We start from the raw sequence: 27,470 nt of genomic DNA on the forward strand, positions 1-27,470 counted from the left end.
TTTTAGCCCAACAGAAAGAGATACCGTAGCAAGAATGAGTGTGTTTCCTATTCAACTTGAGGGAGGGAATGCAAAATGAGGTGTCAGGCCCGAGTTTTGTAGAAGCTGACGTAGCAGGTGGATACTCATAATGAATAACTTGCCTATGTCCCTTAAGAAAGTCACTGTACCACAGCAGAAGTATGAAACCATCTCTACGTTGCGGTATCCAAAAGCTAGGCTGATGTTGGGATGGGAAAATGATGGTTTATTTTTAGTAGAAGAATCTGTGGATGTTTGTAGTAACCAGATACTCTCCAGCATGTTGCGAGGAATCGGGTTTTTTGCCTGATGCTGGCCTTGGACAAGGTCTGTCATGTTGCTCAGAATCTCTAACTCCACAGGCATTAATTGAGGCAACTCCCAGTGTATTCCTCTAAGATTGGATGGGTGGACTCCATATTTAAAAAAAAAAAGGGGGGGGAATTGGCTAGCTCTTTTGGAACATGTTGTAAACAGCTGTGGTTTTCCAAAGGGCAGGAATACATTCATTCATTGTTCTCTTTCTCCCTTCTCACAGAATAAAGCCCTTTTCCACCAATTCAGTCTTAAGGAGAACTGGCTCCAGCATAGAGGAACTGTGACTGAAACAGAGGAGAGTGAGTATGATTTTAAGGAGGGTTTGGCGTAGGTGGAGTAGCAGTTAATCACCATCTTTCTTCAGCGTTCACACATCACCCTGCCTGTAGCCATTTCCAGCCGTCACACCCCTTTAACAAGCACGTTAGCATCAAACATGATGGTTTTTCTTGTCTTGCTTTGGGCGTTACAGTTTTCTTACTCAGTTATATAACAGTGTCCCCGGGACCAAGGACATTTTTAATTTGGGAAATTTGGAAAGGAGACTATAGAGAGCGAGCCTCGTGCATTCTTGGGGAGAGGTGCCAAGTTGCTGGAAACGCAGCCTTTCCTTCTGTGTCCTCGTCTTCCCTGCTCTGTCAGCCCATTGCCTCTGACTAACTGGAAAGTCCACTAAAGCACATTTAGAGGAGAAAGCTTGGAGAGAATAATGAAAGGAAGGAAATGCGATGGAAATTCCTCAAGGCAAGGCTCTGCCAGGCAGTGCTACACAGCCAGTGAGTCCTCCGTCATTGCCCGTCAGTGCCCAAAGGGGTCACGACCCACCGGCAAGAGGGGGGAACATTTATTTAGTCTCCTGAAGGTGCCGGCGAGCTTTCCTACAGTAATATTTTGTAACGGAACAGATAATGGTTTTCTCCTGTTTGGATAAAGGTTGAGTCAAGGGCCGGGCTGGGAAATACTTAGGGCAATTAAAACATTCACACTATTGTCACTCAGAGACTTTCTCTTTTAACTCTCCTTTCAGTAAGTGCTGAAATCCTAAGTGTGAACATTTAATATTTGCTCAACTTCTCAAACACTTACACAGTGAACTGTCAGGAGGATGCGTCTTGTTACGTTGTTTGTATACAATGCTGCCCACGGTCCACGGTGGTACTGCTGTGTCATAAGTGACATCTGGGCCCAGGGGAAGAGCAGTGTTCATACCCCCTAATTCCTTCCTTGCTGACCTTCCTTGCCCGTTTGTCTTAGAATTTAATTGTGTGATTTTCCAAGCTGAGTTTCGAAGAGTGAGTATTTCAAGGCCCTGGCCTCTTTTTGTTCATCAGTTTGTTAAGCAAGCTATAAACTTACATCACATTTAGTGGTTTGTAGATCAGATCTTTGCCTTGCTCAAAAATTCCATTTTTGTATGGAAGGGAAAGAAAGCCTTTTTGTCTCTCACAAGTCTGTTGACCTCATATAAAACAACCATTTGTTAGTTGCTATTGGTTTAGGGACACACCCAACCAAACCAAAAACACACAAAATACTGTCAGTACCCCCTGGTGGTGTGTTTACTTTGAGGTTTGTACTTATAAACTCATAGTTTGTCTTTTGCTCTATTTGCATTTCGGTGAAAACATTCCTGGGTTTATTTTTGTGGTGCCATTTAAATTGCATATGAAATGTCTCTAGCAGCTGCACTCCTGGTTTGTTTTTTTTTTGTAACGTAGAAGAGTATATGTAAGTATATTATTGTCCTGTCTTTTCTAAAGAAGCTAGGGTTTTATTGTTCAGAATAGCTGATATAAGAAGCAAATAATGTGTCAGTTATCTCCATTGCTATTAAAACAGTTTCTGGCTATCAAATAATAAAGGAAAATTTTTCCAGGACCCATTCACCCTGCTAGTAATGTCTTAGTAATAATTATTAGTACCAGAGACAATAAAAAGGAAATGAAAATGGCTAGAAATGTGACCTCCATTTGGAAACTAAATTTGAGACCATCTTGGTGGGGGAGATGGAGGAGCAGGAAGTCATTCTTAAATGATCGTGAAGCCTGAACACAAAAACCATGGCAAATGACAGATTTTTAGCTAAGATTATGAGAATTCTGGTAATGAAATGTAGTGTTCCTGACTGAGTCACTGTGACTGTCCAGAAACAGGAGTGTAAATAAAAATGTATGAGTTAGACGTTTTAATACACCGCTTTGGGAGATCTCTGTAACCCTCCAAGAAGGGACTCAAAAGTACAGTACATGTTCCACAGACTCCACTGTGTTGTGGTCAGTCTGTCTCAACCATCAGCATGCACTTGCGTGAGTGAGTCTCATTACCATGTGGGAAGCCTAAGTACCACTCAGGGAAGCTCACACCAGCTTAGAGCGTCTGTATAGCCTCTGTGTACCAATACACATTTGTATGCATATAGCCGCAGGCGCCGATGTGCATACATAAATATGTAAATCTCGTTGTGGATGTTTTATACTAATGAGAACAGGAAGGGTGGGTGGGTGCCTGGATTTGGAAAAGTCTGTACTTCATAGCCACAGTTCTCTGTTTACTAACAAGTCTTCTGTCTTCTGTAGTTTTTTGCCACGTGTATATAACGGGGCACTCCTACGTCAGTGTGAAAGCGAAAGTTTCCAGTACAGCCCAAGAGATCCTGAAAGTTGTGGCAGAAAAGATCCAGCATGCAGAAGAGGATCTGGCTCTGGTGGCCGTCACATTCTCCGGGGGTAAATTATTTTCTGTCCTTGAATATTCATCTTTCACTGGCGCTCTTCCAAAAGGAGTGAGTTGACATTTTTATAGACTAAACGTGCAGCTCGTCCCTTCTGGGTCTGCAGCTGGATGACCACAGTAACAATGGGAAGCCGCCTACCAGAGGTGTTTTCCATGACAACAGTTGGGGACTATTGGATACCGAATTTCCTCCCCAAGAGCTGAATAGAGAGGCATGCCAGTGTTTTGAAATATATTATAAAGCTTTTCATATTTTGTACTCTAGATAAGCCTTTTATTTTCATATTTAAATTAACTTGGGAAATTGCTAAAGGATGCAATTACTCTAGGAAGAAAAAAGAAAGACAGCCTTGAACTAGTCAGATTGGTGGCTGACGATTTAATACTTAAAGATTCCCTACTGAAGGAAATAAAAACTGTACAACAAGCCAGAAGCTCACAGGCAGTGTTCTTTCAGGTGGACATGGGGAGTAAGGCCTGGTTATAGCTTTTTCTTCTTTTGGGCCTTATTTATCCTCAGAGAATGGGTTATGGTCTGTTTTGAATAAGATCACACAGATTACAAGCTGACACTATTGATCTCTGCGACCTGAGCAGACCTGAACAGACCTCTTCGTTTTCACCAGAGCCTGCCAGATCTCAGTGTCACTGGCCTCCCTTTTGGTTCATAATCTTTATTGGATATCTCATTAACCCTGAGAAAAATACAAAGAAAGTGACTTAGCATCAGTTGTTGAAAAATGGGAGGACCATGTGACCTAATCAGCCAGAGATGGGGCTGGTGGGGTAGGAGGAGCCGATAACAGGCCATCTTGTTTGCCCTTTGTTATCATTCTAGAGTAAGGAGAAGAATATCAGAATTTACCTTGACATCAGAGCGTTATGTGACAGAATACTGCTTCTGGTGCTTTGTTACTCAGGGCCAAGTAAAATGGTCCTACAAGAGAGTCAATTACATATGCAAAGAGATACAGCCTTTCTCTCTAGGCCTAACAAACGCCTCTCCTCCCTTTCCCAGGGCCCTCATTGTGCAGCCCATGGAAACGTGATCTAGCAAAACAGAGCACAGATTTGAGAAACCTGTGGATTACTTGAATTTTAACCAGAGAGTAGTTGAATTTTGAATAAAATATTTCAGACATTCGCGATAGGATAAATGTATCTCACATTTGATTTTAAGTGACCCAGAATATTAAATGATTCTAAATAATATGAAGCTTCATCAAAACCAACATTTGCCTCTCAAGACAGTACCTCTCCAGAAAGTAATCACTGGGTCCCCATTCAGACCAAAAGCGCTGAAGAAGAAAGGACCCTGAGTCAACTGGGTAGCACAATGGAGACCCATCTCCTCTGAAGGCTGGCCCAGGGCCACAGGTGAACCTGGAAATTAATGAGTGCTTCTTTTACTACCCAGTATCTATTTGATCGCCGTGAAATACCGTTTTTACACTCTATTAAATTGGATTCCTCAGGGTGAGCAGTGACGTTTTAATGTGTGTAGACTCATTGCTAATCATCACAAGAATTATCAGTTTATCTCTTAAATTATCCCACAGATTTGGAAATGTGCCTGCATTTTCTTTCAGCTAGTAGTTTCTGTCGTCTGCTAAAGAATCTTTCTGCCTACAGCTTAATATCCCCCAAACAATAATGTGTTTCTGAAGGGAAAAAAAAACAGAGCTTAATGTATTCCTTGCTCCAGTTACATAGTTTTCAGTAAATAATGTTTTAAATGCTACTTCAAAATGAAATAACAATGAGATCTACTGTTATTTTCTTTTTATCAAAAAAGTTTAAAGATATTGGCAATTTGTAGGTTTTGTGGATTTTTCTAAAAGGTCTGGTACTGTTACCCTTATAGCTTTCAGTAGGTTTCTAGCTGTTTTGTACCCAGGGTAGGTATATGTATATAGTAACAGCAACCTACTCAATTATTCACAGCTTAAAATTCTATCAGCTTTAATCTTTTATAGTGTAGTGACAAACCCGAAAATAAGAAAGAAAAAAAAAATCTTCTTAGCAAATGGAAAAACGACTGTCAGAAAGCCATAGCGTTTTATTCCACAGCAAGTGTTAATGGTTCTCATAAATTCAGCTTTAAGGTATACAGGGGCACACAGAGGGTTGTAAGAAATTGTAGCTAAACAAAGAGGGAGGAGATGGAAGAACGTTAGAGCCCAGCCGTGTGGGACCATTTACTCCAATGTCAACAGCCTGACATGACGGCACTATTGATCTTTATAATGCTGGGCCATAAAGAATATATTAGATTATCATTTGTGTGCTCTGTATTAAGCAGAAATGTTCAAAATAAAATTTGGCGTTTGAACTGATTAAGTTATCTAGAAAAAGATATGTGGAATATCACATTTCCCAACCATGCTGGATAACTGAAGGGCTGCTTTAGAAGAAGCTGATTCTATTACAGTGGAATAAACTTGAGTATTACTTTAGTTGATTCCCATCTGTGTTTTGTAGTTAGGAGGAGGACATTTTTCTATGAGGAAGGCTATTGTGTTATGAGAGAGCTCCAACAATGGCAGAAAAATGGTCAAAGGATAGGAGCAATTTGCAATAAGGGTAATAAAATGGAAAAAGAATATATGAAAAATTTCAGCTTCACTGCTCGTCAAGAAATACCAGGTAAACTGCAAGTCTGTTTTTGGTTTCAGCAAAATAGCAAACTTAGCAAAAGTAATGATCAGTGTTGGTCAGTGTAAGAATTGGAAAGCAATTTGCAGTTTGCATCAAAAACTTTAAAAATATTCATTCCCTTTGATCCAATAATTCCAGTCCTGGGAATCTATCTTAAGAAAATCATCTAGAAGCCGCCAAAGATTTATGCATAAGGATGTTGCCTTCAGCAAGATATGTTATGGCTGCTACAATAATAAATCCCATTTATCAAGCCCTGTGTGTGCCAGGGCCTGTGCAAGTGTTTAGCAATTATCTTGCCATCTAATTTATATGACAGAAAAAAATTGGAAAACATTAAATGTTCAGCAATAGCAGGAAGATTACTGATGGTATAATGGACTCTTATGGAACCAATTAAACATGACACAGATAAATAATTTTGACAAGTGGGTAAGTGCTTATAATCAAATCAGAATGTGAAACTACATATGGGGTAATTGCAAATATATATGTGTTTGTAATAAGAATGTATTCACATGTATAAATAATTGCAACTCTATGTATATGTACACACACACACACACACACACGCACACACCCTTACATAAAGATGAGAACCAAACTATACCCAAATGTTAACCAATATCACCATCATGTGGTTATCTTAGAATGATAGGATTATGAGTGAATTTTATTTCTTCCCTAAACGGTTCTATGTTCTAAAGAATGACTAAATATTATAAGAAAGAATCACAAGTGGATTCCACTTTATGGATAATGAGTAGTGATGTCCTTGGTCCCACTGATGTCATTTTGCAGAACTGAATTAAATCTACTTTACATCCTATTTAGTTTTAAATATTTTTCTTTGGCAAGTTTCACTCTTTAGATGTATCTTGTATGCCTACTGCTATTTTTGTGTTTCTAATTACTCTTTTTTTTTCTTTTTAAATAAAGAAAAGCATGAACTTCAGCCTAATGACTTGGCCATTTCCAAATCCCTGGAAGCATCTGGTCGGGTATATGTCTACCGGAAGGACCTGGCTGATACTTTGGTGAGGACCTTTAGCCTTGTACTTGAAACACAAAACAAATGTTAGAAAAATACATGGAACTATTTCCTCCTCTAGCCAACAATACACTTGTCAAATTAACACTTCTTTGGCAAATCAAAGACTCACAACTTGAGGAATATAAACCCTTCCTAAGTCAAACCCTGTTTTCTCTGAGCCCCTGAAACAAGGGATTTGAGAGAAGTGACTCCCTCTCTGGTGGAATCTTAAATCCATGGATTATCTGGAGGTCAGGCTGAGAAATGCACCCTGTGCAAATTTAAGGGGAAAGAGACTCTGTCCTTCGTTTCCGCCCATTTGATGCACTTGGAGTGTACCCTTCCCTTGAAGAAAGGGTGGCGCGTCTGCCTTCCCTGTGTGGGGATGGGCTCATAACAACGTGACATCAGATGCCACTCAAGAGTGAGAGTTTGAAGAAATGTAGAGCCCAAACTGTACGTTATTTTCAGTTCCAATGTAAGAACATTTACAGCTAAGTAGGTGACTTGTTTCTAAAAACCTCGGTCTTGCGGTTGCTTTCCGAACGGTAGGATGAGTACTACTTCCCAAGCCATGTGTACTGAGATGTGTACTACTGGGATGTGTACTACTTCCCAAGCCATGGTTCTCCCTTCGAAAGTCCGCAGTGCAGCTTGGAACCCATCTGGTCCCGGCCCAGCCAGACCGATCCCTGAGGAAATGGTGGCTTGTCCCCCACCTCTCCACCTGGGAATCTGCATGCACATTCATTCCGTCTGCCCTTACTAAGCTCTCGGGACACAGGGACAATGTATACCTTGACCTGTTTTGAACAGAATCAAGTCTGTGGAAAAGCTCTTTTGTCATTCTTTTTTTTTAATTAGGAAAACTTTTCATAAATGTAAAAATTCTAAAATGCAAATAATTTATATTACAATTTAGAAATAGAGATGAATATTTGGAATCTGAACTACTCCCTTGATCCTGCTGTGTCATTGATTTTTGCAAAGTCCAATTCTGTCATTTCATATTAGCTATTCTAACATTATTAACTATGTAAGTCCAACCCCTCAAATGGGAGAATTTATATTTTAATTAGAAAATAGCACATATTTTGAAAAAAATGCCAAATAATTTTTAATACATTTAAAAGTGACCATAGAATTAAAGTTATAGTGGCATTTAATGATTTCATGCCAAATTTTAAAGAAATACCGTCACCAAACTGGTGCCTATTTGTGTCGGGGAAGCAATAGATATTTAAAATAATCATCCACAACGGGGATCATTTATACTGTGGGGTATAAAGGAAGTAACTTTTAGTTTTCATTTCATTTCATGTTTAATTTTTTTTTTTCTTTCCAAGAGCATTTTACTAAAATTTGTAAATGTGTGTCTGGGATGAGACTTGTTAAACATATTTCCTTGTGAAAGCCATGTCTGTCTTTATTGAAGTGCACCATGACATTTCTTTTGTTTGTTTTTATACTTACCCTGCTGGCACATTAATTCTTACCAGAAGCCAAAGTGGTTTCAGGGCTTTCGCTTTCATTATGTTGTCTGCCCGGGCAGTGTTTTATAATCAGATTTGTACATGCATGTATGGGGAGGGGTGGGAAGGACAGGCTAACTCATTGATCACATCCGACTGTTTCCCAGGCTGTATCCTAAATTGGCTGTAACTCACTGAAGGTGAACAGACCAGGGGAAATATTAAGTACCCTCAGACAAGATCGCTTTTCTAATCAGGACTTCTAGTGCCTTCTTATGCCAGCCAATTCGGTGCCAAACATTCAGGAATTACTGAGGATCTTTTCACCTCTGTTGGTTTAGAACCCATTTGCAGAAAATGAGGAATCACAGCAAAGGTCGATGAGGATTTTGGGAATGAATACTTGGGATCTTGCTCTGGAATTAATGAATTTTGACTGGAGTCTCTTCAATTCAATTCACGAGGTAAGGAAGGAGTGAAAAGATCAAATAAATGCTAATGGTATTTTAACTGAGAATATTTCTTTTTTTTTTTTTAAACAACTTGTTTTTTTTGGATGGGGGTAATATTGGAGAACAATGTGTATCTCCAGGGCCCATCAGCTCCAAGTCGTTGTCCTTCAATCTAGTTGTGGAGGGCACAGCTCAACTCCAAGTCCAGTTGCTGTTTTTCAATTCCCGGCAGCCTTGTTGTTGAGAGCTCATGCTCTAACCAACTGAGCCATCCAGCGCTCCTCTGGAAGCTAAGGGGCAGCTCGTCTTCAATCTAGTTGTGGAGGGCACAGCTCACCGGCCCATGTGGGAATCGAACCAGCAACCCTGCTGCTCAGAGCTCATGCTCTAACCAACTGAGCAATCCGGCCGCCCCAGAATATTTCTTTTTGAAGAATATATGTGACTAGGTTTTTTAAAAGATGGTGATATAGTTCTGCTAAGATACCATTGTCTAAATAGATATTTGGGGACTTTAAACATGTTGAAAGACTGACCCAATCCTAGGAAAATCAGAATACCTGATCATGCTTTATTTGCTCCTGGTACAATATGTTTGTGTAAGGTAGTATAAGTATGCCATATTTTGATGTGTATAATATATATGTGTGTGTATATATATATTATGCATATATATAGGTATATGGAGCTATAATGGGGTTGAAGAGCCACTTTGCACTTGATACCTTTCATATTGATATTTTAATTTTTCCCATGAAGTTTACAATAGTTATTCAAGTATCATTTATATTTATGTATATATATTTGTGTGTATACACACACAAATACACACAAACACAACCACAACACACCCATCCTTTTATTGAAGAACCGTCTATAAATTTAGACTGTGCTGCAAGACTTAAGTACTTTCTTGAAAATTTTGAGATATGTTTCCAATTTTTATGTCCATCAACTTCTCCCGTGAGGACAGCTTATAGCAGTTCTAAAACAATAGATTATGGGCAAAATGCTACTGACAATGAATAAATTAAGCCAGTGGAAAGGCTCACAAGCATTGGAAAATGAAAAATGTGACAGCTCTGTGCAACCATATGTTGCATTTGCCTCGCCATGTAGTGAAATTTTTCATTATGAAACGGCCTTTCCTTCTGAAGAAGGAACTCATGACCAGCTTGGAAATCCTTGAGCTTCACTTGCATTTTGGAATGTCTTTTAAATTGACTCATATTTTCTCGTTAAATTTCCAATGTTGTAATCTAAGTTTTAGCAAGTAGTGAACTCATTCTAGCTAAATGACTTACGGCTTTGGAAATGTTAATGGAATGGGATGAATCCCTGCTTACTCAGTGGGAGAATGTTGAATTACTTCTGTAAAATACACACACACACACACACACACACACACACACCCTCCATTTAGAAACAAATCTATTGCTTTTCATATGACCAATCTATATCTATCTATCTATCTATATATATAGATATAGATATCTACATATCTATATATATATATATATATATATATATGTGTATAGATATATATATCTATATATATAGTAAATAGTTACTGGTCTTATTTGCTTTTGTAAATTTTGGATCTTGACCTATTCTCACTTTGTCTGTTTATGATTTGATACTATTGGGTTGGTGCAAAAGTAATTGCGGTTTTTGCAATTATTTTTAACCCTTTAAACTGCAATTACTTTTACACCAATCTAATATTTTGTATCAGTGGTTCTCAAAGGGTAGGTATCCAGACCAGCATTAACGGCGCCACCTGGAAACTTGTTAGAAATGTACATTTTTGTCCCTACCACAGACCAACTGAATGAGAAACTCAGGTGGGGGGACAAGGGGGGACAGAAGTCTGTTATAACAGGCCACCACGTGATCCTGATTCACACTCACATTTCAGAATCCTTGTCTAGAAAATGTACCCGTGAGGGTCTAATGTGCGTCTTAACAAATACTAGTAATAAATTTTCACTTACACTGGAATTTGCCAATATAACAAGTTCAAGTAATGTGGATTTGATTCAGCTGTGATTTAAACTTTAGGCTTAGATTTCCATGGGAAGGCATCATCCTTACATTCTGAAATAGTACATTTATATAAGGAGTCTAAATGAACATTATTTAATGAGGCAGCTCTGAAACTAAAGATAATTTGTTTTGAATTTAACATATTTGTTACATTCTTGTAACGTATTCTGATATGAGAATGGTTACCTGACGTAGCTCTTAAAAATGGACTGAAGTTTGTGTCAACTTGACTTTGTACTAAAAAATGAAAACTGGCATGAATACATTTTCTTTCAGCAAGAGCTGATCTACTTCACGTTCAGCAGACAAGGAAGTGGGGAGCATACTGCGAACCTCAGCCTTCTGCTCCAGAGATGCAACGAAGTCCAGCTCTGGGTAGCCACGGAGATTCTGCTCTGCAGCCAGCTGGGCAAGCGAGTGCAGCTGGTGAAAAAATTCATCAAAATTGCCGCTCAGTGAGTTTCTAACGGTGAAAAGTACAGTTCCTCTGGTCTCCTTGTGAGAGCACATTTTTTCCCCCTTGCAATGATAAGAAGGGTCGGGATGTCAAAGTGTAATAGAGTGAAGTGACCAAATGATTGAAAAGGTCTGTTCTTGAATATTTATGTCTTTGCATTTGAAGTATTTATATTTTGAAGTAAATGTCAAAACACCAGACTGGAGCTGTCTGCTCTGTGCCATAGAACTAATAAGCTGGCAGTGCACACATCCCCACCTGCAGCTAAATTACAGTGTGGCCGGTGGGCTACATACAGTGGGCGAGGAAAATGGGGGAAGATGATGTGAGGCCGTAAGAATCATTGACACTCAGGGGTGTTCTAGGATTCTGCTCTTGCTATCTTGACGCCCACCGTATGAACTTTGCAAACTCCTTTGCAGGCCCTGCCCTGGCTGGGTCCAGCTGGCCTCTGAGCCTCACCCACTGGGTACACTCTATGCTGCGGCCACTTTGAACGGTTGTCTCTTTCCCATGAACACTGTCCTCTAAGCCAGGACACATGTTGTTGTGTCTGCCAAGAATGGCCCCTTCCACCCAGCAGATTGCTGTCATTCTTTAAGCCCTCGGTCAAATGCTGCTTCCTTCTTGAAGCCATCCCTGATTTTTCAAAGGCAGGGTCACTCCCCTCACACACACACACACACACACACACACACACACTCACACACTCACACACTTTCCTTTTTCCTTTTTTAAACTTCATTATTGTATTTTTTTAAAACTTATTTGTTTATATAGGATTCCTTCACTGGGCTGTGTTAGCCTCCAGAGAACAGGAACCAATTCTAATCCATCATTGTATCTAGCTGCCTGATACACAATTTAGTAAATACTGTTGGTTGAATGGCATTTTAGTAACTTGCTTTAGTATCTCTTAAAATACCAGCTTAGCATCCTGAGACTGCTCTTCCCAACAGAAGCAGGCAACAGGAATAAAAATCTTTCCCAGTTCCCAGGACTTCCCATTTTATGTCTCCTTTGTCTTCCCAAATAGTTTGTGCATCAAACAGTTTTTGAGTACATGACAGTGTAGTGTAATGTATTCAGTCAGGATATATGTGTGGATCACTCATTGTATGTACAGATCCATGCAAGGTGCTGTGGGGAAATCAGACTGAGCCTAGGCAGATCCAGCCCTTGCCTTCCAGGAGTTTGCAACCTGCCAGTGGAAGGGGGTGGCGGTACTTCTATAACGCAGCAAGGTGCTGTGGGGAAATCAGACTGAGCCTAGGCAGATCCAGCCCTTGCCTTCCAGGAGTTTGCAAACTGCCAGTGGAAGGGGGTGGCGGTACTTCTATAACGCAAATGGTGAATGTGCAAAATAGAGGAGGGGGAGGTGCCCTATTGTGAGGTCAGATTCTGTGGGGGCTTTAGAGGAGAGGAAGCTCATATGCCAACAGGGAAAGAAGGATTCAAAAAACATTTGTGGAAGAAGTACCCTCTGAGGCTGTATTTGAATTCTGGGTAGAATTTGACAAGTAGGAATTCAAAAGAGCATACTCTCTATGGAGATCAAACTCACTGGACAAGAGAAGCAGAGCAGCTCATTGGAGGCACCGGAAGTACAGAACTGAGATCAGAGCTGTCCCTTCAGAAGTACAGAGCTGTGTTCTGGGAAAGTAACCTCATCCAGTCTGGCCCGCGTGGAGGGTATTTGTAAGGATGTTGTGGGAAGTTGATCTGCAAAGGAAGATGGGACCAAATTGTGAAGGATGTTGAATGTCAGATTAAGAATTAGGACTGCACTGAGAAGGCAATAGGGATTCACTGCAAGTTTTTGTGCAGGAGACCGGTGATCAGAGTTGTCCCTCAGGAAGTTTGATCTGAAAGTAGCACATAGACTAAAGTGTAGTAGAGAAGACCCCAGAAGCAGGATATCTTGTGTACTTAGATAACGGAAGTACCTGACTTCTGGTTTGGTGTGACTGGAATGGAAGGAGAAATAGGTAACAGATAGGCCTGAATCTTGGACTTCTCTTGTGGTAAATGCTCCTTTTATTGATTTGGCTAGTACATTCCATAATAGACTGTGACATACATACCTGGCGATAAGGCTCTTTTGGATCAAAAACATTCTTATAAATGCTACTTACTTGGAGAAGTGGGACCTTAATGTCCCAAGGAGTAAAATGACACCACACAGCTCTGTCCCCAGTATAAGATTATATCTATTCCTCCTGGACATGAAGTCTATTCACATCTTCCCCATCTGACCCCATGACCTTCAATTATTTACAGTGCTGGTCTCTATCCCTATGCCTAGCCCGTAGACTAGAATGCCAGCAGAAATATAGTTAAATTCCTCATAGTCACACTAGTAGGAATAACCGAGGGAAAACAGTAATTTCCGTGATCACGAAGTGTTTTCCCCTGCCTAAGGCATCCTATTTGCATATTCATGTTTCCCTTCCTTCTCACCATCCCCATCCCCCACCTCGGTGGTTGAGTGGATTTTACTTTCTCAACACAGACAAAGGCATGTTTGCTAAACTGGAATGTTTCGTGTCAGACAGTCTGTTCTTATCATAGAATGAATGAACCTTGGTAACAGGATTCCAGACTGGAGTGGCATCCGATATTTGTCTTCTAGAGAAATCGTGTCTATATTAATTCCTTTTTCCTTTTTACAGATTCAGGTGTTGGTTATATGTGCTTTTTTATTTTAAGTACGACTGAAAAAGCGACCTGGACCAGGAAAATTGTGTGTGGGTGGCTAAAAGATTAAAAAAAAAAAAATAGATGAGGATTACATGTAAGATTCCATATAGATAAATGATGCTGAATAAAAAGAAAAAGAACCCTTTTTATAATAAATAATAATAAAACCATTTCCCTAAAAAGTCTTGGTTTCAACTGCGCAAATGCTGTCGGAAAGGCTTGCTGTATCCTAAGTATTTGGGTTATGGGCAGAATATAAAAATGAAATAGACATATACTCTAACCTTAAGGCACCTAATTCTAGTGGGGAATGGCCGAACCAGTGGGCCTCCATCGTGTAGTAAGGTGGGAGGGCCTGGGAGTGAGGGAGAGCCTCCATCTCAGGTGCTTCTGGCGTAGGGATGGGACAGTTCTCACTGGTCGCAGGGCCTCAGCAGCAGAGCCTGGCGCTTCAAATCATCATGTCAAGAGATGGAGCCGACTCCAGTCTGTTCTGGAGGGTGTGAACTTTCCAGGGGTGTGATGTGAGTGGCAGGCGGGAAGGAGGGCACAGTGTTGATGCCTCTGGGTACCGGTGATTGTCAAACACAAGTGACTTTCTAAATCAGAGACTAGGAAGCATCAAGCATATTGGTATATTGCGTGAATAAATAAACAAGGTGCTTGTTGTCAGACAGTTGGCAGAAACCAGATGAAGAGGCCAATTAGACTGAGTTTCAGGTCCTCTTGCCTACCAGGAAAGTATAGGCACGGGCAAAAGCTGGGCAGGAAGAGGGACAGACCCTGCCCTGGGGACTCAGCGGTGAGGGGCCTGCAGGACTGCATTCATCCCAGATATTTTGGACCCTAGGTGTGGAGGCAGCAGTGCCACTCCAGGTCCCACTATGAATGGGACTAGAACTTCCAAAACATTCCCAGGTGGGACCCTCGGCTGTACATGGCTGGAATCTAGTCCGTGAGGCTGGCTGTAGGAGCAAGCCAATTCAGCAAGACCTGCCAGGGCACAGCCAGCTGTGTATACCACTACATTCACAACCCAACCCATTTTCCTGGTTCACACCTAGATGCTCTTATACACAACCTGTGCAAGTAGAAATCGGTTTTGGGAGACAGAAGTTTTAAATGTGTCGAGAACCTTTAAAGTCATGGTAGCTTTTGACCAATCATGGAATGACTGGAAGTCTAACTGTAATAAAAAAAAATCGTAAGTACAGTAAAAAGTTTTTTACACAGATACTCATTGGAGCATTTCATATTGAATCAAATTGATTGAAAATAATTTAAATATCAACAATACAGGAATGAGTAAACAAATTATGAAATATGTTTCTGATAGAGTTACATAGCCATCAATGATGATAGTGAAGAATCCAAAATATATAACTTAATGCAGTATATGACTAAAAAAGCAAGCTACAAAGTGATGTATGTACACTGTCCCCAGATTCCTTTTAAGACCTTGGTGGAGATGTCTCAAATGGAATCTGGGGACAGTGTATGTATGACAGGGAAGACATGGCATCTGAGGGAAGCTAAAGTAACATACACGAAGTATTTTATCTGCACCCAGTTTAGTACTAAGCACTTTCATATTTTTTCATATTTAATTATCACGTTAGGGTAATTTCTTGATTTTTAAGACTTACCTCAGAGAAGTTGTTTTCTAATGTGCTCCCAGATCAAGCGATGTCTAGACTTCACAGGGTGTTCTGGCTAACCCGGAAACTGTACCAGCCCCTTCAGCTGGCTTTGGAATTTTGCGGAATTTTGACCAATTGAGTCAAGGGCATGACTGACAAAACAGACACCCTTACAGAGAGAATGGCGCTCAACATGATCTTATTTTGCCTTTTATGTTATTTTTATCTTTAAATGAGGAACGTGGGGCAGTATCCCCATAATATGTGCCATATATTAAATATATATGTAATATGATAGCAATTTTGTTGACAGCAAAGAAAATACGTGTAAATGTAATGAGAGAAGGAGTTTATACCTGTGAGGTGAGAAGGGCTTGTCTGGCAAAAAATATAGGCAGCATACTGATGAAAGAGACGGGACTGGAGAGCTGTTATAATGAGAGTATGATATATATATATATATATATATATATATATATATATAAAGAAACGTGAATTTAAGAGTTTTCAGTTGAAATTGTAAATGAATTTTAAAAAGGAGGAATCTTTTGAAGTGTCCAGAGGGTATCAAGAGCTCAGATCTCCTAAAGGCAAGGATGAGCTGAAGCATTTGGAATCGTTTCATTTGTGTAGAAACAGTGGAGAGAACACCACCCCTCTGACGGGGGCCATCAAGGGTGTGGGGGCTATGGAGCAGAGTTCAGCCGTGCCCTTGAGGTTGAACTCTGTGGCCTAGGGGAGTATTGTCAGCTGTATCTTTTCTGGTCATCCGGAGAGACGATGTTGCCTCAACGTGCCTTCTGCTTTCTTTTATTCCATAGCTGCAAAGCCCAGAGAAACCTGAATTCTTTCTTTGCAATTGTGATGGGCCTCAACACTGCTTCTGTCAGCCGGCTGTCACAGACCTGGGAGGTGAGCCTTGGAGGTCCATGCTGAGAGGGGAGTAGGAGGGACAAATGAAACTGAACGGGAAACATTCTAGCAAAAAGTCTTTATTTAAAATGCTTGTATGTATGGGGTCAAATGGGTACTAGGTTTGCTGGGGTGACAAATGGGAGGGGTTTGGGGGCAGAACATAAAAGGTGACAGGATTAAGTACAAATTGGTAGTTACAAAATAGTCACAGGGATGTAAAGTACAGCATAGGGAATATAGTCAATAATATGGTAATAACTATGTGTAGTGCCAGGTGGGTACTAGACTAGTCAGGGGGATCACTTCTTAAATTATACAAATGTTTAACCACTGTGCTGAAATTAATATAAAACAATACTGAATGTCAAATAAATATATAAAAATAAAATGCATATATGAATTTAAATGGTTTAAATAAGATAAGTACTACCAGAAAAATGTTAAAAAGTAGTGTGTCTTGTTGGTAGGGACTGTTTTGATCAATGATCTTCGAAATGGTCTGTAATATATGTGAAAGAGGTAAGAACTGTAAAACGCTTCCTAACTAGAATCAGTCTTCCTCTGCTCTCCTCTGATGATAGTGTGGTTGCAGTTCCATGGTGATCCTTACAAAAGCTCACCTGCGTGATGTGTGTCCAGAAGACGATTGGCTGAGATGCTAATGAATTAAGCTTCTGGACCTCTCACTGGCAGCACCCCTGGCAGTGTGTACACCAGAATGATGTACATCTTTGTAAAATTTTTGAAGTCAAGTAATTTTGCATTCTTTATCTTAAAGAGGGTCCACAAAAGAAGTTTCATGCCTCTGAAATCTTGGCTCTGCCTCTGTCAGTGTTGTATGATGAAGGCTGTTTAGGTTCTAAGGTGAAGAGACCCACTCAAGTTAGCACGAGTTTTCAAACATGGACCTGAAGAGTCTTTACGGGAAGAACTGACCCTGGGGCACCCCTCAGTTTAGCCAGAAACAGATGTCTGGCTCTCTACCCCTCCCATAGCCCCATCACTGTGTTTCCTTGGACTTTTGTTTCCTCCTCTCTCCCTTCCCTACTGACTGGCTTCTTCGCTCCATGTACCATTTCCCTCCCTCATCTCTTCTCTTTAATCATCAAGTCTTCTCCCTTTTGGCTCTAGTCTACATGTGGTTCACTATGTCTCCTTACATGTGGTCTCACTATATCTCCAGTCTTCCTATATTCAGCTCCTGTCACCAATTGCTTCGTGGTTCCCAGTTCAAACTCCTGCAAGAGAGAAGCTGATAAGCCCGCATTTTTTTCCCCTTACATCGCATCTCGGCATAGATCTTTGGGCAATTTAATTTCTGTGAGTTGGGGTCATACGCTGCTAGAAATACACAGTGGTAACCTGAGGGTCAGGTCAGTGCTCCTTAAAAGGGTTCAAAAGAAAACAAATGAAAGGCCTGCCTGCTCTGGTTAAGCAAACAAGACCATGCATACATATCGGAAGATTAAAGGAGATGGGCAAGAAATGCCCCAGTTGATCAGAAGAGGTGGAGAACAAATGGCTAGCAAGGGCCAGGGGAGAGTGGAATTTGCATTAAGCCTGGAAAGAAGCTTTGATTTGCAAAAATTGGGAGGACAGATAATTCAATTAGATCCAAACGGCATGCATTTCAAGACCATATTGATTGCCTACTATGTGTAAAGCATTGCATCATCACCACGGCAGATAGAAAATGGGTCAGACGAATGAGAACAGAGCGTGCTCTGATGAAGGAGGCCAAGTCCAGTCGGACCACAGAGGAGCAAGTGGAGGGACTCATTCTGCCTCAGGGGACCCGAGAAGACTCGCGAGGGAAGCCCTGAGCACCCGAGTCTTAGAGGTTGAGTTGAGAATTTCATCCCAAGCAGAGGTGACCACAGGATCTCTAGGCCTGGTGACAAGTGATCACAGTATTTTAAGTAGACAATAAAGGAAAAGAAGTAGAGTTGAGGAACTAGAACAAATTTAGGGGCTGAAAGGCCAGATAATAAATATTTTTTTGGCTGTGCAGACCATGTGGTCTCTATTGCAATGACTCAACTCTGCACTGTAGTGTAAGAGCAGCCACAATTAGTATGTAAATGAATGGGCATGGTAGTGTTTCAATAAAACTTGATTGACAAAAGCATGTGGTGAGCCAGATTTGGCTCATGGCTGACTCCTGGAGTAGATCAGTTCTGCTTGAGATATGTTGAGTTTGGGGTGCCCCTGGGATATTCGTGTGGAATGTCCAACTGACTAAGATAACGCAGCTCAGAAGACTGGTTGAAGTCAGTTACAGATGTCCACAATTTTACTTTTTGTCGTTCGATTTGTCCTCCACTCATTAATAAATGTGTGTCTGTGTGTATGGCATTAGTTTCCAAACAGATTAAACTACCTGTTTGCTGTGATAAACTGAGGGCAGATTCAAAATTATCAAATGGAAAAGTCTATTTCTAAATAATTATGAAGTCCAATTATTGTCAGGCTTGCCTCAATATTTTGATTAGTTTTGGAAACAGAGAGTCCCACAAATAGCTTCTGGAACGTTGTCATTAGTGTTAATAACTGGAATTTGTTAAGCACCAGCCATGGACTATTATACACTTGTTATGCGTTTTCTCCATATCAGTCAGTGAGCTTCGACACGCGTACCAAACCACACAACTAGAAAGGGACAGAGTCAGAATTTAAAGTCAGACTGTCTTCTTACTACTACGTCAGTATGAAAGGCATCCAGTTTTTCACTTATTCATGTTAGAGGCAGGCTGGGAAATTCCAGGCTGTTTTTCCTTAGGCCTGAATTTTTATTTGGATGGATGTGTTTCCTTCTTCTGTCATTTTACATGCCAGCTGTTGGTGTGGTTGGTCTTCATAGTTCAGTGATTCTACCCATTAAAATACAGGCTTCATCATTTCGAGTTTTCATGGCTTTTCACTACTTAGCCCTCTGCTGTAAAACATAGTTATATCATTTATGCAAAAAACGTCAGCCAAATGAAAGGTAGGACATGGAAACAAAGTCCAAGTGTTTATTAAAAAATCACCAGTGTGTGGAATGTCTAACTAGCCAGATTCCTGAGTCATGTGGCTGTTATTTACTTTAAACTGTTTTTTGTCACGTTCCCAAGAAATGTCACATTAAGGGATGATGAAAATTGCATCGTGAGAAGCAATCAGGATAGAACCAGATGATACATGTATTTATGTTTAGAAATGTGACGTATATAATATAAGCACAACATAATGAAAACCCCTCTTTTTGCCTCTCAAACTAGCCGACTTCTTTGACCGTTTCTTTTTTCTTTGTTTATAGAAAATTCCTGGGAAGTTTAAGAAACTTTTCTCTGAACTTGAAAGTTTAACGGTAAGTAGTTGACCTAGACAGGACTTGTTCTTCAAATTAATTGCCAGTGTCTTAATTTCCTTCTAGATTCCAGTAATCAGTATCTGTACTCCATCTTGTCACGTAGTTTAGACGAGTTCACTTGTATATGAAAAATATAGCTTTGCTTCTTATGGACTGAAGCAAGTTTACAGTTAATGCTTTTTCCTCTCCATGGGAAAAGGTAGTGAGAATGGTCCTGTTGGTATGATTTTCAGAAGGCAGATTTTAAGTATAGTCCATTTCAAAGCCTGTGACATTAATTGATGTAAATTTAGTGTGCAATCAGTGTCTTATGCATTATTCTTTTCTCCGTTTTCTCCATTTTACCATTTCTTAGGTTTAGATATAAAATGTATAGTTTCTTTTCAGAATGCAATAAGACAGTGTTCTCTTGTTTTCTCTGCATTGTCTGTGCATTATGAAGGCATTTTTTTCTTTGCACTGTACCTAACAAAAGGTGTTAGGGTTACCTCATGATAGAAATTATGCAGAGGAAACTGTATTTAAAGAAACTATTTGAGGAAAATAATAGGGCAATCAAAAGGTCTCTCTCTTTTACAGTCATTTCCCATTATTGTAAACCAATAACTTGGCTTTCACTCATTGCCTAGATTTCCTGCCCTAATTTAGTGAGTTTATTCTCCTAGGAAACCTTTATCTACTTCATTCTTAGTAAGAACCTCTCAATATCTAAATCATGTTCAAATTGTATAGCCAAAGTGGATTTAGAATTGTTTCTATAGCACATTGATTTTTCTTTCTCTTTGTAATCTGCTTGGTTCGGCAGGATCCTTCTCTGAATCACAAAGCCTACAGAGATGCATTCAAAAAGATGAAGCCACCCAAAATCCCTTTCATGCCCTTATTGCTCAAAGGTAATGATTTTTTATCTTTTATGCTATATAATGCCATCTTCCAGAAATTTCTCACTTGAACTATAAAGGACCAAAACAACAACAACAATAACAACAACAAAAAGACTCTCAGTTTATTTCTTTACTTTTGAAAATCAGACCTTACTGTGTTGTGTTTGCTTGTAATTGTTTTTCAAATGCTCAGTTATTTCTGAGATACCTCAAATACTTCATTGTACTTGAGCAGACATCAAAGCATTTTCTCTTGACTCAGAGAATTTAGCACTGGAAACTTTTGTGTTTTTATTTTACTCTGCTTCTAAGCGCTGTTTTATTGTCTTTGAGTTTACAATCTACTTAATTCAACCAAGGACAGGCTGGCATAAAGAACCCAAGTGGTGATCAATCATGTGCTACATTTGCAACCTAAATTTCAGAGATACAGCCCACAGCCTGCTACTGTGTGAGAAATACCCTTGATCAACGCAAGCAATGTAGTGGATGCAAATTACTGGTCAAGAATGTATTCTTTTCTTTCCGGGAGTGGAATCCATTTGGGAAAGTATGTGACAGCTCCAAGTTATCCACTGACTTCTCTTCTGTAGAGCAGCAAATAATTCAGCATGAAACATGTTAGTTAAATTTACTAATGAGATCTCAGGGGTCTCTCTCAAACCAAGAGAATTCATGAAGGGGAACTTCATTTTAATCTGGCCCACGTTCCTGACGTTGAGTATATATATCTTATCTGTGTGCTTTCCAGGGAAAGGGGGCGTGGTCTTTTTTCTTGGCCATATTTTGATTCTTTCCAAGGGATCTTACAGAAATACCCTTTTGCATAGCCTCTGTACTTCAGAGGCTTGTAACGTCTGCTGGGTCAGGCTCCAATGCCTGGACCCATAAAATGTGATTCTGGAAACGAGTTCCCTGGGAACTGGATTGCTGGTTGCCCTGGCCATCTTCTTCCCCAACCTTAGTCCATTGCCAGCCCCCTGGCAATCAAGCTGATATTTCCCCCTTCAGCTTCTCTCAAGAACAACTAGCGCTTGACGAATTCCTGAGTTACTATGCATTCCTGCAGCTACTCATTTAATCTTCACCTAAGTATAAATATAAAGCAAGAATCTCTGTGAAACAATAATATATTAGGACAATTGAGAGGCTCACAGATGCTTCATTCAGGCTGAAAAAAATTCTGCTAAGTGTAAATGGATGAAATAAGGAGAGATTATAATACCAAAATAACAATTCAAAATTTCATTTGATTCTTCATATTTATTTCCTTTTATGATAAGTTTATTCACGCTTATGATTTTTATTTGCAAAATAAAACACCTTCATCTGGAGAGTGGGGATGGCAGGTGGGAAGTAACGCTTAGAATCATTTAGACACAAATAGGAAAAATAGGAAATGAAGACAGATCTTGGAAAGGAATTGATTTTAGGAATTAAAGTTTTTTAAACAATAAATATTTTTAAGGTAATGAGAAGTTACCTGACAATGTCCCTTTAACTTAATTAGATATGAGCAATGCTTTCTGGTGTATATTAGTGGTTTTTCAAGAAAAAAATATTTAATGCAGTGAATTGTCTCACACATCTTATCTTAGATGCAATTTTCTGCTCTACTGAGTTTATCTAGATCTCTTTGTTGGCAGCAAAACAAATTTCCCATTTTTTTCTACTGAAAATACATTCACTCATTTGTTCCAGTAAACAGTTTTTCCTTTTCTTCATTAGAAGCTTTGTTGCGTTTAAATAAGCACTTATTTTTCCTTTACCTTAATTTTTTATCATTATAAAAATAAACATCATTAGCACTCAATTGTATTTAAAGTTACCATTTCTGTGTGAAATAATTTCCAAAGGAAAATAGGATGAAAACTTGAAATATGTATGTATTGTGCCTGACATAAGACATTTTGGAAAAACTAAGCATTAATTCTTAGTTGTTTTTCAAGTGCAAAATTATTTTAAAAGTTGCAATAAACTGCTTTAGAGGAACCACCTTTTTAATGAAAACTCTTCCCCCCACTTTTGTGCTTCCTACTTTAAGCTGCTTTTAGCAAGAAAAAAAGGACCAAATTGAACTCGTTGGGTATTGAGAAGGGTTAGGCCTCCCATGTGTCATCTTTTGAGGTAGTCGGTGCCCCCCACCCTAGGAAGCCTGCAGATTATCAAGTAAGCACATAACCTGAGGATCCTTGCAGCCATCAGCTTTCCTGTTTCTAGCCGAATTTCTTGCCTTTTGATTTACTTTCCCCTCTATTGTGATGTGGAATCCATTCAGAAAGTCGGGGAACCCTAAATAAATGTTGGGGAAAGGCCCCGGTTAGCAGCCTGTGTCGTCTGTATCTCGTGGTTTCTTTGGAGACAGCAGTCCCGTCCAACAGCATGAACAATCAACAGATGTTTGAGGATGAACTGAGGTCCCGTGGTGGGTTGTCTGTGGATCTTAAAGTGGAAATGATTCTTGCACTTTTGGTGAGGCATTTAAATTAAAAGAGTGTTGGGGTGCTTGTATGTTTCTTCTTCCTCTGTGACTCGTCATCTCCTTAATCGGAGTCACTTCATCCGGCAGTTGTATTCTATCAGGTGTTCGGAGTGCGTTCAGGTGTGTCCAGGTGAAAGGAGCCTGGCCCGCCACGTGCTCATTTCCCACACCCTAAACTGCTTCGCAGCCCGTGACTGAAGTTCTAAGATCCCAGTTTTTGAGCTCTGCCACCTATTGGTTTATCTCTCTCATCACACACCTGCCGTTCAACTGTGTCAAAACCTTCAACCACTGGAAGCCTCTTCGCCTAGGCAGCGGCCCCTTCCAGCTCTAGCCGCCCCCAACTTGGCCAGATGCACTGTCCCTGCCTTATTCTCATGCCAGCCCCGGCCCTCAGAAGAGCAGCCATTCTTACCTGCTGACCTGAAGTCCCTGAGAGTTGAGGTTAAGTGAGACCACCCAGAAGGAGGAGAGATTTAGAGCCAGATGGAATAGATATAGGGAGTGACAAAGGAAACACTTTAAAAGTTGCAGAGACACCCACTATGCCATGAATTCAGCAAGTTGACTATAACAGGTTGTAAGAAATGTCCAAGTCCTTTCAACTGGGGAGGTACCGGCGAGCCCCAGTGGTGAGAGGAAATGGGCGCCCTGGGTTTGAAACCTGGCTGTGACAGGTAGAGCTGTGGTCATGGATCTGGGGTGCGTGTTCTTTGGACCAGAGTTTCTTCACATTTTTTTCCTGCTAGGGCTTTCTCTTACAGTCTTTTGTGAGGATTAAATGAGTTAATGTCATGTCTGATGATGTTAATAAATACGTAATCTGTCATTTTTGTCATCATCCCTCATCTTCAGCCTTGGGAACATAGGAAAGGGGATACTAACCTTGTGACCCTGGGGGAATGGACTCTGAGGGGGCATTTATAATTCAAATCCTCAGGGGGTTTTGGAGAGACTAGGTTTTTAAATGGTGGTTAATGTAGACAGTTTATTTGCTATGCCAAAAGGTAAAAGTTAACTGTGTTGACTACTCTTTTCTAAATATTGTGTCACAGAATGAAAACTTGCATTTCTTTTCTGCAAGCAAAATCATGAAAGGCAAGAAAATAACCAGATAGTTTGTCAGACGACTGTGTAATTGTGAAATGTTTTCCCGCTAGGACATGAGTTTTTTTTAAAAAAAGAGAGAGACATAAGGAAAACAGCATAGGAAAACGTTGCAGTCCTTGCTGGAAGCTGTGTGAAGGATGCCGTGAGGAAAGTGCTGTATCACTGTATCCAATAATCGTGTAATTCGTGTCGCCCTCTGGCGGGCAAAGTTAGGTGGCCGAGTGTATGGGAGGCAGGTTTCCAGACCGCCTCACTCATAGTTGTCCCCTAGGAACCAGCAGAATCAGTCTTGATTAAATGCAAAGGCTTCCCCTTTCTATGTATAGGAATATTAAGCTGTTATTGTCCCTCTTGTACATCAGGTGACTTTAATAGGTTTTTGGAAATTATTTTGATTTGGTTTGGCCTCCATGTCTGTGATCTGACATGATTATTTTCATGCTCTTCAAATTGTAGTGTATTTCTTACTTTAATTCTTGTGTGTGAGGATTCCCTAGGGCCCAGTCACTGACCCTCTGATCTGAGTTTTTGTGTCATCCATTCTCACAGCTTCTGTCTTTATTGTAACTAATTTCCAAATCCCTATCTCTTGAGGGGGCAGTCCTATGTTTATTGGGACCAAAGATTTGTATTTGAATATCTTCTGTCAGTGAGGCTCAAACCAAATGTAACTTTATTTTCTTCCGATCATGTCCTTTCATCCCACTTTCCTCAAGGTTATTTTCATCAGTGATGCTTTCTTCCGGCTCAGTAGGACCTGAAACCTTGACATTTTCAAACCTGTCTCCTCACTACTTCGGATACACATTTGGGCACTGACTGTGCTAATCGAAAATCTAAATTTGAACACCTAAATCTAAACATTTTAAGTAAAGCAGGTCCCCTGCGCTTTGCCAGGGATTGTTAAACACACACACACACACACACACACACACACACACACACACACACATTAAAATCCTATTGTTTCCGGGTATTCAGTTCTTTTCTGTTCAATGTTCTGGCCTAAAAACATAATGGACTGGTTAAGTTATAAAATAGTTTTAACTTATTTTAAGCAGGTTGATGTTAAATGGTTTATTGTAAGTGCAAAATATATGCTTGCTTTAATGTTATAATGTTTACACCCACACATACATAAATTATGCCCTTTCACATTGAATAGTACACAGATCAATTTCAAGTTGCCTTGTCAGATGCATGGAATAATCCATAATGTCTAAGAAAAATTAATAAGTTGCACTGCATCTAGACCTCCGTCCCTGACACATGATCCATTCCTAATAGTATGTATATCTTTTTGTTTTTAATTTTCAGATGTAACTTTTATTCATGAAGGAAATAAAACATTTTTGGATAATCTTGTCAATTTTGAAAAGCTGGTAAGTAAATTTTATTATTTCTCCTTTTCCCACTGTAAGGGAAATACTCGCTTTCCTTTATTGCTCCAAGAAGCAAATGTATTAAGCCCTTTTCTCCATTGAGTGCATGGTGATTTCCAGGAGATTCTTTGCTGCATGTTGTATATTGTCAATAAAATGTATTGCAATTAAAAATAAGTGTGCTAGGAAGGCTTTGAGAACCAAATATAAAAATCTGCTTTGTATTTTTTAAAATGGAACTTCATTAGATTAACACCAGCAATTGAGTGTATGTTATTGAATCAGAAATAAAACCGGAAGGAGGAATTCACGCTCTCGATCGAGGTTAAGCTTTACTGCGTTAAAGGCATTGCTCTATGTCCCACTATGCACCGCTTCCCAGGCACAGGAGAAAGCTGTCCTTCTGGCGAGATGTGACCATCTCCCAATACCCCCAGCTTGAACATGAAGGTGGAATTTGTAGGGTTTGCGTGTGAGGGAAAGGACCACCCTTTTATCAGCCTGTGGACAAATGGTGCCATTGTGGAGAGAGCAGCTCTGACAGAGTGTCCTCTCTGCTCACAAGAAAGGAGCCCCTTTCTTACCAGTTACTGGAATGCCTCTTCCTGAATTATTTCCAGGACGTTCCCAGGGGCTTTGTCATGCAGGGGGCTCCTCCTAGCCCTTCTGACCAGCCTTCTTCTCTTTGGGCAGAGGAGAGTTGCCTCTAAGAATTGAGCAAGTACAAAACAGGAGTGCTCCAAAGAGACCCGGCTGACAATGAGAAGAATGGAATTCTGACAGCTGAACTTTAGTCATAGATGAGATTGCCCTTCGTGATTAAAAATGATACCAGTGACCCCTGTCCATAGATCTTGACCTTTGAGTGACCTTTTCAGTAACCGTAACGGATTCGTGTGAAGTCTTTCAGGAACTGACCCCCGGTTCCCTGTGAGAGTGGGTCAGGCATTTGAGAGAAGGTTGAGTGAGGCGGGGGCTGCAGACCATGGCCAAAGAACAGTATAAACTGATGAGTCCAAATGAGGTTTGGCATCTGACCTTTGCCTCATGAGTGCCCTGCTCTAATCATCAGGATAACTTGCCACACACAGGATGCAGCCACACAGAGCCACTGTACAACGTGAAAATCCAAGCACCTAGAATCTGGAAGACAGACATCTTGGAATATCTTGCCATAGGTCCATTTTAATCACTCAGGGACAATCACTTTCTGGCTAGTTATTTTTAAAGTGAATATGTCTCTCTCTGTGCTAAGTACTTGGGAATCAGAGCTCAGTTATTTCAGATACTACAGTCAAACCAACACAGCCGGAAATGGATATTTAAAGTGTTGGGGTTTTTGTACTTATTCTTTAGATATTTGTTCTGGGTCGCTGTGTAATGTTCCAAAGATCACAGGGTGCTGATTTGTAACCAAAGGCTGTAGGCACTAACATTGTAGTCTCTAGGCAGGTTAACCTCCAGTGTTTGGTATAAATGAAATGATTGCATGAATATGAAACCTTTGGTCAATGATTACTTCAAATCCTGGCCAATACATCCAGTTAAGAACACTACATAAGCTTTGGAGAATATGTGTGAAGACGTGGGGTGAAGTGCGTCAGTCACACCAAGCAGAGTCACATACAAAGGCCTAGCAACTTTCCCACTGACTAACCAGAGGGAACACGGGAGAACAATTGTACTCTTTACAAGCTGACCCTTGTCCATTGTTAAGGGAAGACTGATGGTTGGCCTTTTCTCCAAAGTGAAGCAGTTGTTTGGTTAAGCTCATTGTGTTGTTTCCCCTCGGATAGTGCTACTAGAGTGAGAAAA

The 27,470-nt window shown here is 40.2% G+C and overlaps 1 protein-coding gene across 2 annotated transcripts in view; it reads left to right on the top strand.

Annotated features, from left to right (window-relative positions):
• Positions 1 to 27,470, top strand: part of RAPGEF5 (Rap guanine nucleotide exchange factor 5) — a 208,295-nt gene that overhangs the window by 171,080 nt on the left and 9,745 nt on the right. For both annotated transcript variants that reach the window (XM_033088310.1, XM_033088311.1), the window contains exons 16-24: positions 560 to 638; positions 2,916 to 3,065; positions 6,670 to 6,767; positions 8,577 to 8,699; positions 11,010 to 11,188; positions 16,352 to 16,442; positions 19,744 to 19,794; positions 20,603 to 20,690; positions 25,591 to 25,655. In XM_033088310.1, coding sequence (XP_032944201.1) covers positions 560 to 638; positions 2,916 to 3,065; positions 6,670 to 6,767; positions 8,577 to 8,699; positions 11,010 to 11,188; positions 16,352 to 16,442; positions 19,744 to 19,794; positions 20,603 to 20,690; positions 25,591 to 25,655 — 924 coding nt within the window. The remainder of the gene's footprint in view (positions 1 to 559; positions 639 to 2,915; positions 3,066 to 6,669; positions 6,768 to 8,576; positions 8,700 to 11,009; positions 11,189 to 16,351; positions 16,443 to 19,743; positions 19,795 to 20,602; positions 20,691 to 25,590; positions 25,656 to 27,470) is intronic.

The sequence above is a fragment of the Rhinolophus ferrumequinum genome, chromosome 20, assembly GCF_004115265.2.
Source record: "Rhinolophus ferrumequinum isolate MPI-CBG mRhiFer1 chromosome 20, mRhiFer1_v1.p, whole genome shotgun sequence".
NCBI classification, from domain to species: domain Eukaryota; kingdom Metazoa; phylum Chordata; class Mammalia; order Chiroptera; family Rhinolophidae; genus Rhinolophus; species Rhinolophus ferrumequinum.